General features: G+C 42.0%; 1 protein-coding gene across 3 annotated transcripts in view; it reads left to right on the top strand.

Moving 5' to 3' along the window:
* The first annotated feature begins 3,336 nt into the window (after positions 1–3,336).
* MCC (MCC regulator of WNT signaling pathway) overlaps positions 3,337–17,956 on the top strand; it is a 161,848-nt gene continuing 147,228 nt past the window's right edge. Inside the window, exon 1 of one of the 3 annotated variants that reach the window (XM_064140141.1) lies at positions 3,337–3,647. In XM_064140141.1, coding sequence (XP_063996211.1) covers positions 3,591–3,647 — 57 coding nt within the window. In that variant the 5' untranslated portion in view covers positions 3,337–3,590. The remainder of the gene's footprint in view (positions 3,648–17,956) is intronic. The other 2 variants (XM_064140136.1, XM_064140139.1) reach the window with 2 other exon arrangements.

Below are 17,956 nucleotides of genomic sequence, written 5' to 3'. Positions count from 1 at the left end.
TAGGCTAGCTTTATTGCATTCATATGACATACACGTATGTGGATAAGCATAGGCAGAGAGTAAGTGGGGAGGGGAAGGGGGCAGAGGGCAGAAAGGAGAAAAGAAAGAAATACCCGCCCTGAACAGAGAAGAGACCACCCCAGAGAGTCGGTGTCCCAAAAGTCTGTTTGCAGAATGGGTGGGCGAAGCGTTCTGTTTGCAGGTTGGAGTTTCTCTTCTTTTTACCTGGCTGCCTCATTGTGATGGTTTGGGACTTGCCACCCTCCACACTCATGAAATCACCCAGACTAGACTCAGCCAGCTGGAAGTTAAGGAATGAAGCTTTATATTCACAGCTTAACACAATATTCAAGCAGATATTTACAGTGTTTACAGCTATATACAGAAACATACAAGTTAAAAGTGATACAGAAAGCACAACATCCCTCCCAGAAATCGGAATCCCCAGGAGGGGCTCCCAACCACCCTTCCACAATCTTTGCACCCCTCTACCTTATCCCAGACTTTGCCTTATGTGCAAGGTGAGTTTGGAGGATTTGCAAGGGGGTTAGAAGCAGAAAGATTAGTTACACAGAAGAAGCCCATGGAGAAACAAAGACTCTGACAGACAGAGACACACACTGTCTTATCTATGTTTGTGTTCTTGCTTTTATATATCTCAGCAAGCCTACAAGTGAAGTCGACATCACCACTGTTTTCTTTTCATAGCCTATGATCTGTTTTTTCTCATTAAAATATTTGAGCTAGTCTCAAACTAGTACACTCATTGAATATGCACTTTCTTCTAAGAATCACTTAGCATTTTCCAAGAGTGATTTTCTTGGCCAGGCCCACTATCCAGTGGTGTTGGGCATGGTCATTGCGGTAGGGGATTTCCAGGGTTGAGCACCCCTTGTCCAGATGATTTCTCCAAAATGGCCGCCACTTTCTATCTGCTAGACCATGGTTAGGTCAGAATGATCGTCACCTTCCAAAACAGGAAGCCTTCTCCTCCTGTGTGTGCTAGATGACATTAGTTCGGTGTCCCAGTGGAGGTGGTCCAGAACCGTGGTTATCTAGTCCATGCAAGCTGTGCAGTCAGACAGGTCATCTCAAGACAGCATCCACAAGCTCACTCTGCATTCCCCCAGTTTGTCTCTTGTTCAATCATTGAATGTTAGGGAGAGCAGGCGGGGATTTTGGGGATGGTGAGCATAAACAAGAGGCCCACTTCATGTTTCTCAGAAGTTTAGCTCAAAACAAGTTATTTTGAGACGTTGAGACAGATCGTTTGTATCAGTCTCTGACAGTATTTTTAAGTAATTCTGAGATACCCCTTTGTTGGTGAACCTGTTATACACGTGACAGAATTGGAGAGAAGAAGCTAAGCAGATTATAAAAGGGAATATAAAAATTGGTAGTAGTTGATGCAAAATTAATAAACTTTGTCACCCTTCCTTTTGTGAAAGCATTACTTGGAAAAAAAGGGAACGTTTAAAAATGTACTGTATCAGCTGCAGGAATTTTTATACTGAAGTTGTTTTTTTTTCTCGTGTGTGAGATGTGAGTAATTTTACAGTACCTTTTTTACTGAGTATAAAACACTGTTAATCACATTTTAATGCACAGGAAATCAGTGTACAAAACCACAGTGGATATGCTGTTCCATAATGCAGGCAGTCTGGAGGACTCTACATCCTTCTGACTTCCTACTTACTACAAAGAGCAAATCGTTTACCCAGTGTCACACTGTGATGTTGCTGTGGCTAAGAAAACAGCTCTCAGCCAGCAGAGAGCAGTGCAGCCCGTTGCTGGTGTTTGAGACACGGTAAATGGAAACATGTCTAGAATAAGGCAACACGTCTAGAGCAAGGAGAGAACTGAACGCAAAGGGTGAGATAGGATGCTTTTAGGGAGCAAAATAATTAAGAATGGAGGCAGTGAAATGAGGCATGAAAAGAGGAAGGCAAACCCAAAAATATGAACTACTGGAAAGAATATGAACAGTGGGAATAGAGAAAAGAGAAATGAAAGGCTGGAAAATAGACCTGGAAAGTAAAAAAATCTTGTAAAGTGATTATGGTACGCCATTTGCCTCTTGAGCCAGGGCAGACTTGCAGTTCCTGATGTTGGCCACAGAGGAAGGGCAGGGAACTAGAAAGTACTTTTTAGTATTGCGTTTATCCTGGTTGTTTTTCTTAATGCACTTTCTGTATTGTCATCTGGATTGATTACCTTTGTGTCTGTGTGCTAGCATTAATTCGTGATGAACAGATGAAAAGGAAAAAAAAAAAAAAAAGAAGGATGATTTGTAAAACATTGCTCTTTGAGAGTATTAGAAACATTTTTGCCAAGGTGCAATATCGTGCCACAGCTCATATAGCATTTATTCCTGTTTTTCATGATTTTTTTTCCTGAACTTATTTGACATTTTAATATTACATTGTATCAAGATGATCAGATACATTTCATCTGTAGAGTATGGTATTCCCTGCTTGTAACTCCGAAAGTACACCATAGTCCAGTATGACAAAGTAAGTGGGGCTTTTGTTGTGCTTTAGGGGATGCAGGTAAGTGAAAAGGAGCTTGTTGGTTTTTGCAATATATGCAGCATGTTCACAAATCCAGCTAGTTAAAGATTTTTTTTTTAGAATTGGATGACTGTTAAAAGCAAATGTTTTTTATCCCCTTCTTCCAGTGTTACCTCTCCAAAGGCTTGTAAAATATCTGTGCGTTACATTAAATCTGCAGCTTTTTAATGGTGCTTTTGGGTTTACTGTTACATTTCAAAATTGTTGCTACCCCCACCCCCTAAAGACTCCTAACTTGTCTTAATTACACATGGGAATTAGAAAATAGGAATTTATTGTTATTCAAGTGACATTTCCTGTTACTTAGCTTTATAGTTTTGTGCATTGTAATTACTATGCATAAGCTGGAAAGATGCCTGTAATTCCAAAATGAACTCTCTTTAGCTCTCTCCTTCCCACTTCACTCTTCCTTTAGTGCCGCCCCTTCCATGCACCCTTTAGCCAGCAGCAAGACAGCTGTGTTTGATCATAAACCACTTAAATTCCAGGCTCACTGGCAGGGAAAACTTTAGTGTGGAGTGCAGCACTGGTTTGTCTAGGGGAGGGGAGATTCTGTCTCTTTCTTTCTCTCTCCCCAAACGCTGAAGACTCTAGCAGCACTCTCCTTTTTCTTTCTCTGTGAACTTGCATGAAGCTCAACAAATATTTCTGAGTACATTAAGTGGACTGGGAGATGTCCTTAAACACAGTTGTGGAAAACAGACAGCAGAGATGAAGCACGCCTTGCAGATGGGCTGAGACAGCCCTGGGATCCTGGCAAGCAGTTCCTTCACTGCATTCTCTGAATGTTTAATGGTATTTCCAAGTCTCTCACAGCAATGGATTGTCTCTGAAGTAAAACCCAGTCTGGATGTTTTAGTAGGTCTTGCATCATTAAACTATCAATGTGGAGTGAACATGGTCATCTAGAGCAAAATATGTAAGACAAAAAAAATTTGGAGAAGAAAGTATTGAATCAAGTGAACAAAGCTTTGAAGCATAAAAATCTACAGAAATCATCGAGCCCTGAGAAGTCTAATCATGAATTCTGGAGTTGCTATGAAATACGGAAATGACTCTCCTGCAGAGCTGAGTGAGGTAAGCAGCTTCAGTGCTTTTCTTTATGCTTTAAAAATAAATGCTCCCCTTTTGGGCTTTCAATCAAATAAAAATTAATAGAATGTGCATCTTGCTATAACTTGCTGCGACAGCAGGAAATTACCTGAACTTCTTTTCTGCTTCACTGTAAGTGGTGGAAAGCAAATTATTGCAGCTATGCAGAGACATTTTTTCCCTGTTATCCTGCATGAGAGATTGCCTTCCAAGAGCTGTTTTTATACCAATATTCATCCTTGCAGTAGGTGAAATATAGAGATCTCAGCTGAGATTAAGCAGATGGTGACTAATTTAGGAGGGAAGTGAGGTGAGTGGAGGATGACAAATATTTATTGGTAAGACAACAACATTGACAGAAGTTGTGTTTGCATATATTTAGCCAAGATGATGTTGTCTCTTAGATTAGGTTAATTAGGTTACTTTCTGTAACTAGAAGAAAACAAGCCATGGGGAACTTCTGTTTTCCATTGGGAACCATAGTAAATTGTTACTTTTTGTAGTTGTGGCTATATCTGATTTTTGTATACCATGGTCATGTGTGTGTTTCTAATAAATCTGAAATGAAAGCCTTTTAAGATGTTATGGAAATTATTAATAAATATTTTAGAAGAACCATGTTTTGTCAGTTATTGAATGCCTCAGATATGCCATCCTGATGGGCTTTACTGAGCACTGCTAATTTAGTTATGCTGTGAGTTCCCAAGCATTTGATTAAGGTCATGTTGTAGGAAATTGAATCTGCAGCCTGTGTTGTCCACATTTAACTGAAATGCTTCTTTTTCCATTTTGCCCATTTCTTTGATGCACCTTTAACTGCAATGTATTCTTTATTTATTTTGTATGCTTGCCTTTTTAGGAATATTAGATAGGGTATGCTTGGCAAAAAGGGAAATAAAATATTTTCTGGAAATGGTTGTACAGAGAAAGGAGACATTGCGGTATTGAATGAAAAATACATCAGTAGCAAGAGAGACAATGGTGTAGGGGGAATCAGAGTAAATGTGTGAGACCTAAGGAAATCAGTACTTTGCCATGCATGGGAAATATTCTATTTGCAACTAAGCAGTTCTTGTGGAAGGAATTTCGTATTTGTTTTTCCTTTAAGTACAAAAGGCTTCAATTTCATTGCCTCTGTGTTGTTGGAGGTTGGGGTTTTTTTGTTGTTTTGTTGTTGTTGTTTTTTCCAATGATTTATCAAAAGTTGTGAGTTGGCAATATAGCATAAATCAAGTCTGCCATGATGTTTCTGGCTATGGTTATATTGATCGCCTGTTGATCACTGCCTTCTACCCCATCAAAATTTGATTCCCAAGACTCTGCGGGATCACATAAAATGGGGAATGTTGCCAAGTTTTGATACTTGAGTCATTATTTGGAGCAGGCAGTATTCATTGGTAGCACTGATACCTTGAAATCCTACCTGTTCAAGTTTACTTCACACTTCCACAAAGACTTCTCGTAAATAATTTTTCTTGTGATATTTTAACATGGGAAATACAGAAACAAGTCAGTAACTGTGCATCAGGTAACATTTTTGTTGGTTTTTTGTGTTTGTTTTTTTCCAAGAAGCTTACTTGAATACTTGATTTACATTTGCAGTCCAGCAGTACAGGTGAACTAGAAGTAGGCTCCTTTCTGACTGCAGACATACTGGGGAAGATATTAGACTCTAGCTCTCCTCAGCTGCTAATCATATTTCTTTGCTGCCGGCATTCATCTTTGCCATTTGAGATGCTAGTCATTGAGTGTACTGTACCCTTGGCACTCAAAGAACTGGTGTTGGATAAGACTATTTCATCTGTGAATGAAACATGGATGCTTTCATAGCCTTTCCATCACTTTATGCCTGCTTTGAGATTCACAGGAACTCCAACAGGTGACCAACATTCAAACACCACAAACTCTCATAGGGTTTTTATAGCGCTCCACTGGAAAAGAGGAGACTCCTAGGACACTGTTATAATAGCAGCCTTCCATTACCTGAAGGGGGCCCACAAGAGTAATGGATAGAGCCTGTTTATAAAGGCCTATGGTGACAGGTTGAGGGGCAATGGCTTCAAACTAGAGAAAAGCCAATTTAGGTTGGATGTTAGGAGCACCTTCTCCACCATGAGGGTAGTAGAACACTGGAACAGGTTTTCCAGGGAGATGGTTGAGGGCCTGTCCTTGGAGATATTCAAGGTGAGGCTTGATAAAGCTCTGAGCAGCCTGATCCAGTTAAGGATGCCCCTGCTGACTGCAGAGGGGGTGGCCTGGATGATCTCTGGACGTCCCTTCCAACCCAGGCCATTCTATGATTCTATGACTTAAAAAGGCATCATATTATGCCTCCTATAGGGGAGAAGATTCCTAAGTAATCATGAGATGCAGCTAATTTCTCACTTCTAAGCTTTAATTACTCAACCAACTCCCTGTAATATGTGTGCTCAATTAAGTCTTTTCCTATTTGTGACTGATAATGGTTTTGCTTGCTGCACCTGAAGATAGAAAGGCCTTGGTAAAGACTGTATCTGAAGTTTATGTATTTGTGCTTCTCACCTCTTCATCATGCACTTTCCCTTTTCTTTGCTTTCTGGGTGTATTTTCTGTATGCCATGTCTTTTTTTTTATCAGTGGAATACAGTATCATTCTGTTCATTTAAACAGAGATAAAATTTGGAACTGGCTACAATAGAGATTTCATTAAATGCTGATTTAGTGTGTTTTGCTGTGCAGTTCTCTCTCTACAGTCAGCTCAAATTTTCACATTACAGTGGGTTTTGGTGTAGGTGCCTTAATCTCTTTGTCTCAATACATGGAGTGCTAGGCATGTAATTAATAAACAGGAAAAGTGAAAGCCCTGAAGGCACAGTAAATGCATTCTTGCATAGATGCATTAGACAGAAAATTAACAACATTTGTACTGAAACTCTCCACTTGAGATTTACATCTCTCTTTGGGGAAATGACAAAAACTGGCATATTTCTTAAGGATTTTTTTTTTTAAGACACACCATGACTGTAGAAACGTGTGTGTGTGTGTGTGTGTGTGTTTTAAATGTTTGCTATTGATAAACTCTTATTCATGTAAGCAGAGATCTTAATTTACTCCTTCCACTCCCATCCAAAGGTCATGCAGAAATCAGGAAAAAAAATCTGACTTCTGTCAGTAAATCTACAAAATTCATACTCTCTGATTGTTAATATATGATACTTTAAGAGAGGCAAATCTAAAAAATCCAGAGTTTGCAGACAGATTGCTGTACTCCATGAGAGTGTATAGCAGTCTTATAAATAACTAACAGCATCCAACCAAGCTCAGTTCTATTATGAAATGGGCCTTCAACTGTCAATATTATGTCTTAAGATATTTCACAGAGTTTGCTTTTTTAAAACTCTGTCAAGGAAGGATGTAATTTGTGTACAATATATGACACTCAAATTAGGGAAGTGTGCTTTGGGTCCCTTCAGTTTTTTAGTTACACAATACTATAAACTTTTAATGTAATCATAGAGTCATAGAACCATAGAATCAGTCAAGGTTGGAGGAGACACAAGGATGATCTAGTTTCAATCCCCTTGTCATGGGCAGGGACAGCCTACCCTAGATCAGGCTGGCCAGAGCCTCATCCAGCCTGGCCTTAAACACCTTCAGGGATGGAGCCTCAACCACCTTCCTGGGCAACCCATTCCAGGCTCTCACCACTCTCATGCTGAAGAACTTCCTCCTCATGTCCAGTCTGAATCTACCCACCTCCAGCTTTGCTCCATTCTCCCTGGTTCTGTCACTCTCTGATATTCTAAAAAGTCCCTCCCTAGCTTTTTTGTAGGCCCCCTTCAGATACTGGAAGGTCACCTGAGAGCCTCCTCTTCTCCAAACTGAACAGCCCCAACTCTTTCAGTCTGTCCTCATAGGAGAGGTGCTCCAGCCTCATGGCCCCAATCATAAGACATATTTTTAAAGCCAACATATGAACGAACAAACAGGTCAGTGCATGGAAACTGAAATTACATCTCTGCAGAAAGAGATGTTCATCTAGAAGAAGATGGACTGTCTAATCTGTATTTTCTGCTTCCTTCCAAACCAGAGACACTTCTGGCTTTGAGCCACAGCACTCTGTGAAAGTATCATTACACAGTAGCTATATTCTGTATGCTTCCCTGGCCATCCACTGTTGAGACAGTATGCTGAAGTACAGAGGTCTCTAGTCTGGCCTAGTATTGGGCTAAATGTGGTCAGCAATTATGTCCATGCTCAGTTCTGGGACAGTTTAAATTAGTAGTGTAGGAACATGAAGGAATTATGAAGGAATTATTACTGAGTTTAGTGATGTCTTCAGTATACATTGAGGGCTAAATTATGTCCATGGTTTAAGAACCAAATTATGTGTTTGGATATAATTTTCGTTAAAGTGAGCCTTTTGAATTTGCTTATGGTAGTGCTGTGCTTATGATAATTCATTGTGGAATTATAGTATTGCAATTCATTTAGCTTTAGGTGCAGATGATTTGCATTATGTGATTATTTGTTGTGGATTTTAGCACATGTTGTGTAAGTTAATGCGTACAACTTCTAAAAGATGCATTCTTTTCTCCACAGAAAAATCATAAGGTATCATACTGCTTTAGGTGCATACCTTATATCGTCTTCTTCTTCTTTTTTGCACTTGGAAGTCAAGTTAATGTTGTGACTTGCAGCAATAAGAACATCTACATATTCCTTAACCCTTTACATTGATAGGAATAAACAAAAAGAGATATTTGTCTTCGGAAAATGAGCAAGTTGTTTATTTGTTTCTTTATTTTAACAATGGAGTATTTTGGGTAAGGTAAGAGAAGACAGGATTCAAATTTGCATTTCTGTAGGAAGCAGAAGAGTGAGTTCTTAAGAATGTTTTCACCAAAATCTTGTATGTAATACCAGATATAAAGAAGTGAAAAGAAAATGAGTTTGAGAATCACTTCTTTTATAGGTTTATGGTAGGACAGTATGGCACTTTTATTTATGATTTGTGATCTATTGCTGCTACACTTAGGGGAAAAAAAGCATGTATATGAAAATTACAGAAAGATAAGCAGCTGCATGGATTAAAGTTGTGTACATGAAGCCAGTGAGTAAAGAGGTGTGGAGTGAGGTGGATAACCAGCAGAAGACTGGGATATTGGGCCAAGCCTCGCTGGCATGGGAAATGTTTAGCAGTGGCAATCTCTGTCCTGATGAACTTTCCAATATGTGTCTGTTTATTTACAAAAAGTGGCAGCTTGTACTCATACATGTACATACGTGTGAGGAAATAGCAGTGAGAAAACATGGAATGGGTTTTGTGTGTGTGTGTGTTCAGGGCTAGGATTAAATCTTAAACACTTATTTTATCTTCCTGGGTTTAGTATCCTTCTCATTAAGACAGTCAGTGAGTATATGTCACCCTTAATGTTTTATCTGTTTCTGGAATGGTCTCTGGCTGTGCAGGAAGCATGCCAGTGTATTTCCCATACTTCTTATGAGCAGATAAACACCATCCTACTGTAGTTTTATCTTCTACTGGACATGGCTTTGGCTGTCAGTGTCACACGTACAACTTGTAATGCACAAGTGCACTTCATCTTGCCTCCAAAGAGGGTATGTTTTCCCTGCTCAAATAATCTTTTAAAATATTGTAGCCTTGCAATGGAAAGAACTGGAATGTGGTTATCAAATTCTAAACATATCAATTTTTTTAAACTAATTTAGCAATGAAAACGTTGTGTGGTTTCCTTCTTTAGTAACAGTAGAGAAACCAAAAAGGAGAACAGTTTCAGTGAACTGCTAAGGTCTTAGAAAAGTGAGCACAGCAAGTCAGAATGCTTAGATCAAACCATTTTAAGGAAAAACTTGCTTGAATAGATTCTTGATCTGGATGAAACTTTTACCTAATGGTAGCATCAACACCTGTAGCCTTACAAGAGTGTTCTTAGCTTTATTCCTTCTGGGATGCTGAGGTAGAATTTACAAATCTTCTTTAGGTAAATTCTCTCTACTTTTTGGTTCATAAGGGCTTTGGATACTTACCAGCTTTGCACACCTGACATTTTCCCATACTGTTATCTCAAGGGGTTTTGAGATTGTAAATGTGAAATATAATTACAGAGTTTACTGTGTGTCTCAGTTACACCAATGCTTCTATCCTAATTTACAGAAAATATCTCAAAGAGAAACTTTAGTGGGTGGGCTACTGGATTAGTGACCCATAAGTCTGAATGCAAAATAAATTTCAACTCTGTTTTTGCTTATTTCTCTTCTTGAAAATATAATGCATTTTTATAGCTTATTTTGAAAGCTTATGTCAAACTACGTAGGTGAAGGTGTCCTTTGAAGGGGCATGGTCAGCTTTTCTGGTATCATTTGGACATATACAGGTTTTTAAATACACTGATTTGCTAGTATGCTATCAGTAAGCTGTACTACTGATTTTAGGAATATGGATTAGAATATGAACATGAATCTATAGTTGATCTGGGGGGCTCTGGCATGATTAGTGCATGTAAGTTACAGTGTGACTGATGCCTGTGAAATGTGAAAAACAATACTCTTTTGCAGTCAGTAACAGAAAAAATACAAAGATTATGTAACTTACCTGCTTTGTATTTCAATATTTCTTGCTCCTTGAAAATCATGTTTGAAAAATGCCTTATGGGCTGAAAAATCAGTTAAGACAAATGCACACTGTGAAAATAGAATCAACAATGTATTGGATCATCTAAATTTTTTTTTAGAGACAAGTTTTTATTCTTAAATTAAAAAAGCTCGAGTTCATTCCTGGGAGATTTTTGGTGATAAAGATCATCATCCTTTCCCTCTGCTGCTTTAAACCTGTCTTAGAAAAGCAAAATGTATTTTTGGCCTTGATCAAGCATGGGCATATCTGTGGGAACAACTGCAAGATTTTACTTTCAGAATGTATTTCTGTGTGTTCTTCTGCCTATAGTTTCTGGTCTGTAAGGGCTGTATGTGTGAAGAGAGGTCACAGAGAGAAGCTTTATTATGGGATTGGAGAGCTGTGGTGGGGTGTAATGGGGTATATTTGTTCTAGAGTTCTAAGTAGCTTGATAGACAATTGAAAAGGAAATGTGGTTTTGGGTTTTCTATGCATATGTAAACTTTATTATCTTTATGACATTGTATAATATTTTTGCATGCACATTTTGCTTGTGCAAATGTCTGCTTCCTAAATAGCATGGGAAAAACCATTTAAGCTTTTCTATTACATGTAGTAATAACATACCAGCTTATGGTGTGGGGAGCAAACAGCAAGAATTGCAAATATGTGCAAGTCTACAGGGTTATGATGTCATTGGCATCACTGAGACATGGCAGGATGGATCGCATGACTCGAGTTTGGGGATAGAGAATGATAGGCTCTTCAGAAGGGACAGGCAAGGGAGAAGTGGAGGGAGTGTTGCCCTCTACATCATAAACTAGAGTCCAGAGAGCCCCACCTGGGCATGTGCAATGCGAAAACAAAAAGCTTATGGGCAAAGGTTAAAGAGAAGGCAGGGGAAGGTGACATCATAGTAAGAGTCTGCTACAGACCTGATCAGGAAGGCAAAGCAGATGAGGCCCTTTACAAACAAATAGGAGAAGCTTCACAATCACAGGCCCTGGTCCTCATGGGGGACTTCAACCACTCTTGACATCTGTTGGAAGGACAACACAGTAGAGCACCAGCACTCTAAGAGTTTCCTGGAATGCATTGATGATAACATCCTCCTCCAAGTGGTAGAGGAACCCATAAGAAAAGGTGCCATGCTGGACCTAATCCTAACCAACAAGAAGGGGCTAAAGAACGTAGTGAAGCTAAAGCCTTGGCTGCAGTGACCATGAGATAGTACAGTTTAAGAGCCTCAAGGCATCAAGGAGGGTGCATAGCAAACTCACTGCTGTGGACTTCAGAAGAGCAGACTTCAACCTCTGGTGCCATGGGGGAAAAAACTCTGTAAGGAAGGGGTGCCCAGGAAAGATAGTTGATGTTCGAGGATCACCTTCTCCAGACCCAGGAGCAATGCATCCCAAAAAAGAGTAAGGCAGGTAAGAATGCCAGGAGGCCTGCATGGATGAATAGAGAGCCCCTGGACACACCTGGATGCAAGAAGAAAGCCTACAGAGAGTGGAGGCAAGGACAGGTAACCTGGGACAAATACAAAGAAATTGTTCGTGCAACTAGAGTCCAGCTTAGGAAAGCTAAAGGACAGACAGATTTAAATATGGCTAGAGACATTAAGGGACATTAAGAAGAATTTCTTCAGATGTATTAGTGAGAAAAGAGGACCATTCCAGAAGGGAAATGGAGAGCTGGTGACAAAGAATATGGATAAGGCTGAGGTGCTCAATGAATTTTTTACTTCAGTCTTCAATGGCAAAGGCTGCAAGCACAATGTCTAGGTCCCAGAGGGCAAAAGTAAGGACTGGGAGAAGGAATATCTGCCCACTATAATTGAAAATCACATTTGTGAGCACCTAAGGAATCTAAACGTACACAAGTCCATGGGGCCTGACAAGATCTGCCCATGGGTCCTGAGGGAACCGGTTGTTGTGGAGGGCCCATGGGCCCGAAAATAGTCTTATTCATGCCTTGTCTCACCTGGACATGTTTTAATGCCCACACCAGAGGTAAACACATAAAGGAACACAAAGGGCCATAACAAACCTGGTGGCATAAAGTCTGGCCTGCCCAGGGCCCCTGATTGTGTAACGTGGTTGTGTAAGCCCATGCACCTAGCCTGGAAAGTCCAGGCCTATGGCTTTTGTCTATTATGGTATGCTTTTGGCTAACTGCCAAGCCGATTGGTCATTTTGGTGGCCAGTGGGGCCATTAATCTCGGCCCACATTTGATAAATAGGGGTACACAGATAAACAAAGTGCTTGCTCGCTCTCATTATTGTGCTTAGACTCAGACGCACTGCCTATTGCTGATGCTTGCCTGCCTGACTGTTCACCCACAGGGCTCACCTGCAGTGCATCTACTATTCTCTATGGAGACAGAGCCTCCCATGGGCTCTCAGCCAGGTGCTCACACCTGCATGCCACTGCAGTGAGTTACCAGGATTAGATCCTGTATTGCCTATCTTCATCTATGGAGCTCAGTCTCCCATGCAGCTGTGCACTCCATTGCACACCTGCTGCCTTATTATTGCCTGGTACACTCCACTGCCAGAGTTACCAGGAGGAGACCCTAGATTGTCTGCACACAATCTTTCTATATAATCAGTGTGACACCATGCTGAGACTGCACGACATCCTGCCTCTGCACCTGAAGGTCCTGCCTAAGAATCCCTGGACAGAGCGTCCAGAAGAAGCCAGGAGAACATGGTCAGAGACTATAATTTCCCCTGAAGCTGAAAGGATTCCAGCCTCACCATCCACGGGCAAAGTTTCCCTGAAGACTGGACACTTGTACAGGCTGTGACGTAGCCCCAGAGGGTGACTGATAATTAATAAGAATTTGTGAGTAAATGCTTTAATGCCTCTGCAATTTCTATTGCCTTCTGCCATAGACCAGAAAGAGCTTGGGCCCATCTACGGGGCAAACCGCATATTGACCCCAAGCGGCATTTGACTGCAGAGAAATTTCCTCTCTCTGTTTATTGTATGAATGCTTGCTAGATAATAGTAGTTATTAACAAGTTCTGTTTGGTATTATTCCTATAATGTCTTCCATAGAACAACATTCTTCCATGTAGAACAGATATTAATATTAAAATTCAGTGGTTGGGGTGGTGAGAGTTCAGAATATTGAAGTTAATAAATTATATATTTTTATAGAATATTATCTCGCACCAATTAATTTCTCCCAAATACAGGGATAGCATGGGCTTTGCACCTGGTGGGCCATATGCTAAGCACATGGGCTTATGCAATCACGTTATACAACTTGGACACTGGGCAGGCCAGACTTTGTGGCACCAGCCCTATTGTGCCACTTTTGTCTGTTTAATTTGTTTACTTCTGGTTTGGGCAGAAAAACATGTCCAGGCAAAGCATGTGTAAGCCTATTTGGGCCTATGGGCCCTCCAGACAAATGTTCTGTCTGGCATTTTCTGAACAGCTATGAATAAAGCAAGAGAGATGACAGTAATTGGACCAGGTCCTTATCTCTGCTCTGATATATAGCTACCAATTAGAAATGTGGGAAATAAGTGTACTCATATTAATGCATCCAGTTATGTCATTAAAGCAGGTGATGTTAAAGGAAAGTCTTCACTAGCACAGATTTTATCATATTTCATATTTTCATTTAAATAATTAATTATTTCATAAACTAAGTGTTCCCATGTTTCTGTCTGATTTACATTATACTGCTTAATAATAATATACTTCTGGAGCTTCTGAGGATGAGTCTTCAACTTTAGGGCACATGATCTAACAACACTCCTTAGCATTTGATTCTCTTGAAAAGTTGTATTAATGTCTGTTTAATCTAAAATCAATTAAGAATTTATTTTGCATTTCATTTTTTTTCCATATTTTATCTACTCATGGTTACACTATTTTTTTTTTTACAGCAAGTTCACTGCCTTGGTAAAGCAAGCTGCCTCCCTGGGGCCTGGACCTCCCTGGGGCCCAGGTCAGGGATGCTACCAGGAGGCTGCCTACTGTAGTGAAGCCCTCTGATTACTATCCCTTGTTAGTTATACAGGCAGGGAATGATGAGGTTGATAACAGAGGGCTAAAAGCTATCAAAAGGGACTTTAAGGCACTGGGAAAAGCAGTTGAGGGAGCAGGGGCACAGGTAGTCTTTTCATCTTTACTCTTAGTCACAGGTTGGAATGCAGAGAGGAATAGGAAAGCGTATTTGATTAACAAGTGGCTCAGAGGTTGGTGCTTCCAACATAACTTTGGATTCTTTGATATTGGGGAACTTTATATTGCCACAGGACTGCAAGCAACAGATGGGATGCAACTGATGCAGAGGGGGAGAAGGACCTTGGCACATGAGCTGGCTAGGCTTGTTGAGAGGGCTTTAAACTAGAGTGGAAGGGGGAGGAGGTTAAACATGACAGCACTAGAGATGCATCAAAGGAAATTGAGGATGGTAGGCTAGAGATAGGGGCAAAAGCAGCAGCCCAGCTGAAGTGCATGTACACTAATGCACAAAGTATCGGTAAGAAACAGGAGGAGATGGAAGCTTTGGTGCTGGAGGAAAACTATGATGTTGTCACCATCACTGAAACATGGTGGGATGACTCACATGATTGGAGTGTTGTAATCAATGACTACAGACTCTTCAGGAGAGACAGGCAAGGGAAAAGAGGTGGAGGAGTGGCTCTGTATATTAGGGATGCTCTGGATGTCTGTGGTGGTTTGGGTGTTACCCGCCCCCCCCACACATTAGAAGTCACCCAGACTAGACTCAGCCGGCTCTGGGAATATAAATGAAGCTATTTATTTACAGCTAGCACAATATACAAGCAGATATTTACAGTATATACAGTTATATACAGAAATATACAAGGTAAAAGGTAATACAGAAACACAACTCCCCTCCCAGAAACCTGAGTCGCCAGGAGGGGCTCTCAACCACCCCTGCACCTTCCCCCTGCCCCTCTCAACCTTACCCCAGTCCTAAGGAAAAAAAGAGGTTCAGCCAAGAGGTTAAGAAGCAAAGGTGAGTGGAAGGTGAGGTTAGGAAGATGCAGCTCAGTCCAAGCCCAGCCAGAAAGTGCAGGCAAAATGGTCAGAATGTTATCTAATGTTTACATTCTTCTTCAGTGAGACTCTGAGGTAAGGAGGCATCACCATTGTTTTCCTTTTTCACAGCCTATGGTCTAGTTTTTCTTACCAAAATATTCTAGCCTGCTTCAAACTAGCACAATGTCATGGGGGTAGAAATCAAGGATGATCAAGTTGAGTCATTATGGGTGAGAATTAAGGGGAAGGCCAACAAGACTGCTATCCTGGTTGGAGTCTGTTATAGACCACCCAATCAGGAGGAAGAGGTTGATTTATTGCTCTTTAAACAACTGTAAGCTGCCTCAAGATCACCTGCCCTTGTTCTGGTGGGTGACTTTAACCTACCAGACATCTGCTGGGACTTAAACACTGCAGAGAAGAAGCAGTCTAGAAGGTTTCCAGAGTGTGTGGAAGACAACTTCTTATCCCAGATGTTACATGAGCCTACCAGGGGGGCAGCCCTGCTTGACCTGCTGCTCACAAATCGAGAGGGGCTGGTTAGGGGATGTGGTGGTTGGAGGCTGCCTGGAGTCCAGTGACCATGAAATTATAGAGTTTTCAATACATGGAGAAACCAGGAGGGGCATCAAGAGAACCTCCACACTGGATTTCCAAAGGGCAGACATCAGCCTATTTAAGGAACTAACTCAGAAAGTTCCTTGGGAAAAAGCCCTTGAAAACAAAGGGGTCCAGGAAGGTTGGACCTACTTCAAGAAAGAACTCCTAAAGGCACAGGAGTAGGCTGTGCCGTTGTGCCGGAAGACGAGCTGGCGAGGGAGGCAGCCAGACTGGATGGGCAAGGAGCTGCTGAAGGAATTAAAGATTAAAAAGAGAGAATGTCACCTTTGGAAAAGAGGGGAGGTGTCCCAGGAAAAGTTCAAGGAAGTTGCTAGGTCTTGTAGAAAAAAAATTAGAGAGGCAAAAGCCCATTTAGAACTTAGGCTGGCCACGGCTGTCAAGGAAAATAAGAAATGTTTCTATAAATATATGAATGGCAAGAGAAGGGCCAAGAACAACCTCCAGTCTTTATTAGATAGAGAAGGGAATATAGTGACAAAGGATGAGGAAAAGGCAGAGGTGCTTAACACCTTCTTTGCCTCAATCTTCAATAGTGGGACAGGTTGTCTCCAGGACAGCTGGACTCCTGAAGTGGCGGATGGGGGGGGACCAGTATAGTCCCCCTCTAATCCATGGGGAAGAAGGGACCTGCTGAGACATTTGGATCCTCACAAGTCCATGGGACCAGATGAGATCCATCCTAGGGTGCTGAGAGAGCTGGCAGCTGAGCTGGCCAAGCCACTCTCCATCATTTATCAACAGTCCTGGCTCACTGGAGAGGTCCCTGAAGACTGGAAGCTGGCCAGTGTGATACCCATCCACAAGAAGGGTCGTAAAGAGGAGCCAGAAAACTACAGACCTGTCAGCCTGACCTCAGTGCCAGGCAAGGTCATGGAACAGGCCATCTTGAGTGCCATCACGAAGCACCTACAGGATGGCCAAAGGATCATGCCCAGCCAGCATGGGTTTAGGAAGGGCAGGTCCTGTCTCACCAACCTGATCTCCTTTTATAATCAGGTTACCCGCTAGGTGAATGTGGGGAAGGCTGTGGATGGAGTCTACCTGGACTTCAGCAAAGCCTTTGACACTGTCTGCCACAAGAAGCTCCTAGCCAAGCTGGCAGCTCATGGCTTGGACAGATTCACTCTGTGCTGGGTCAAGAACTGGCTGGATGCCAGAGCCCAGAGAGTGGTGGTGAATAGTGCCACATCCAGTTGGCAGCCAGTCACTAGTGGTGTTCCCCAGGGATCAGTGCTGGGCCCAGTCCCGTTCAATATCTTTATTGATGATCTGGACGAGGGAATTGAGTCCATCATCAGTAAGTTTGCAGATGACACCAAGCTAGGAGCAGGTGTTGATCTGTTGGAGAGTAGGAGAGCCCTGCAGAGGGACCTGGACAGGCTGGATAGGTGGGCAGAGGCCAACGGGATGAGATTTAACAAGGCCAAGTGCAGGGTTCTGCACTTTGGCCACAACAACCCCAAGCAGCACTACAGGCTGGGGACTGAGTGGCTGGAAAGCAGCCAGGAGGAAAGGGACCTGGGGGTACTGATAGATAATAGGCTGAAGATGAGCCAGCAGTGTGCCCAGGTGGCCAAGAGAGCCAATGGCATCCTGGCCTGCATCAGGAACAGTGTGGCCAGTAGGACAAGGGAGGTTATTCTTCCCCTGTGCTCAGCACTGGCCAGGCCACACCTTGAGTCCTGTGTCCAGTTCTGGGCTCCTCAATTCAAGAGAGATGTTGAGGTGCTGGAATGTGTCCAGAGAAGGGCGACAAAGCTGGTGAAAGGCCTAGGAACACAAACCCTATGAGGAGAGGCTGAGGAAGCTGGGGTTGTTTAGCCTAGAGAAGAGGGGGCTCGGGGGGACCTCATTGCTGTCTACAACTACCTGAGGGGACATTGTAGCCAAGTGGGGGGTGGCCTCTTCTCCCAGGCATCCAGCAACAGAACAAGGGGACACAGTCTCAAGTTGTGCCAGGGTAGGTATAGGCTGGATGTTAGGAGGAAGTTCTTCACAGAGAGAGTGATTTCCCATTGGAATGGGC

Source organism: Pogoniulus pusillus, chromosome Z (genome assembly GCF_015220805.1).
Source record: "Pogoniulus pusillus isolate bPogPus1 chromosome Z, bPogPus1.pri, whole genome shotgun sequence".
Taxonomy (NCBI): Eukaryota; Metazoa; Chordata; class Aves; order Piciformes; family Lybiidae; genus Pogoniulus; species Pogoniulus pusillus.
Note: the sequence above shows the minus strand (reverse complement) of the source record. Positions and strands in the feature narration are given on the sequence as shown.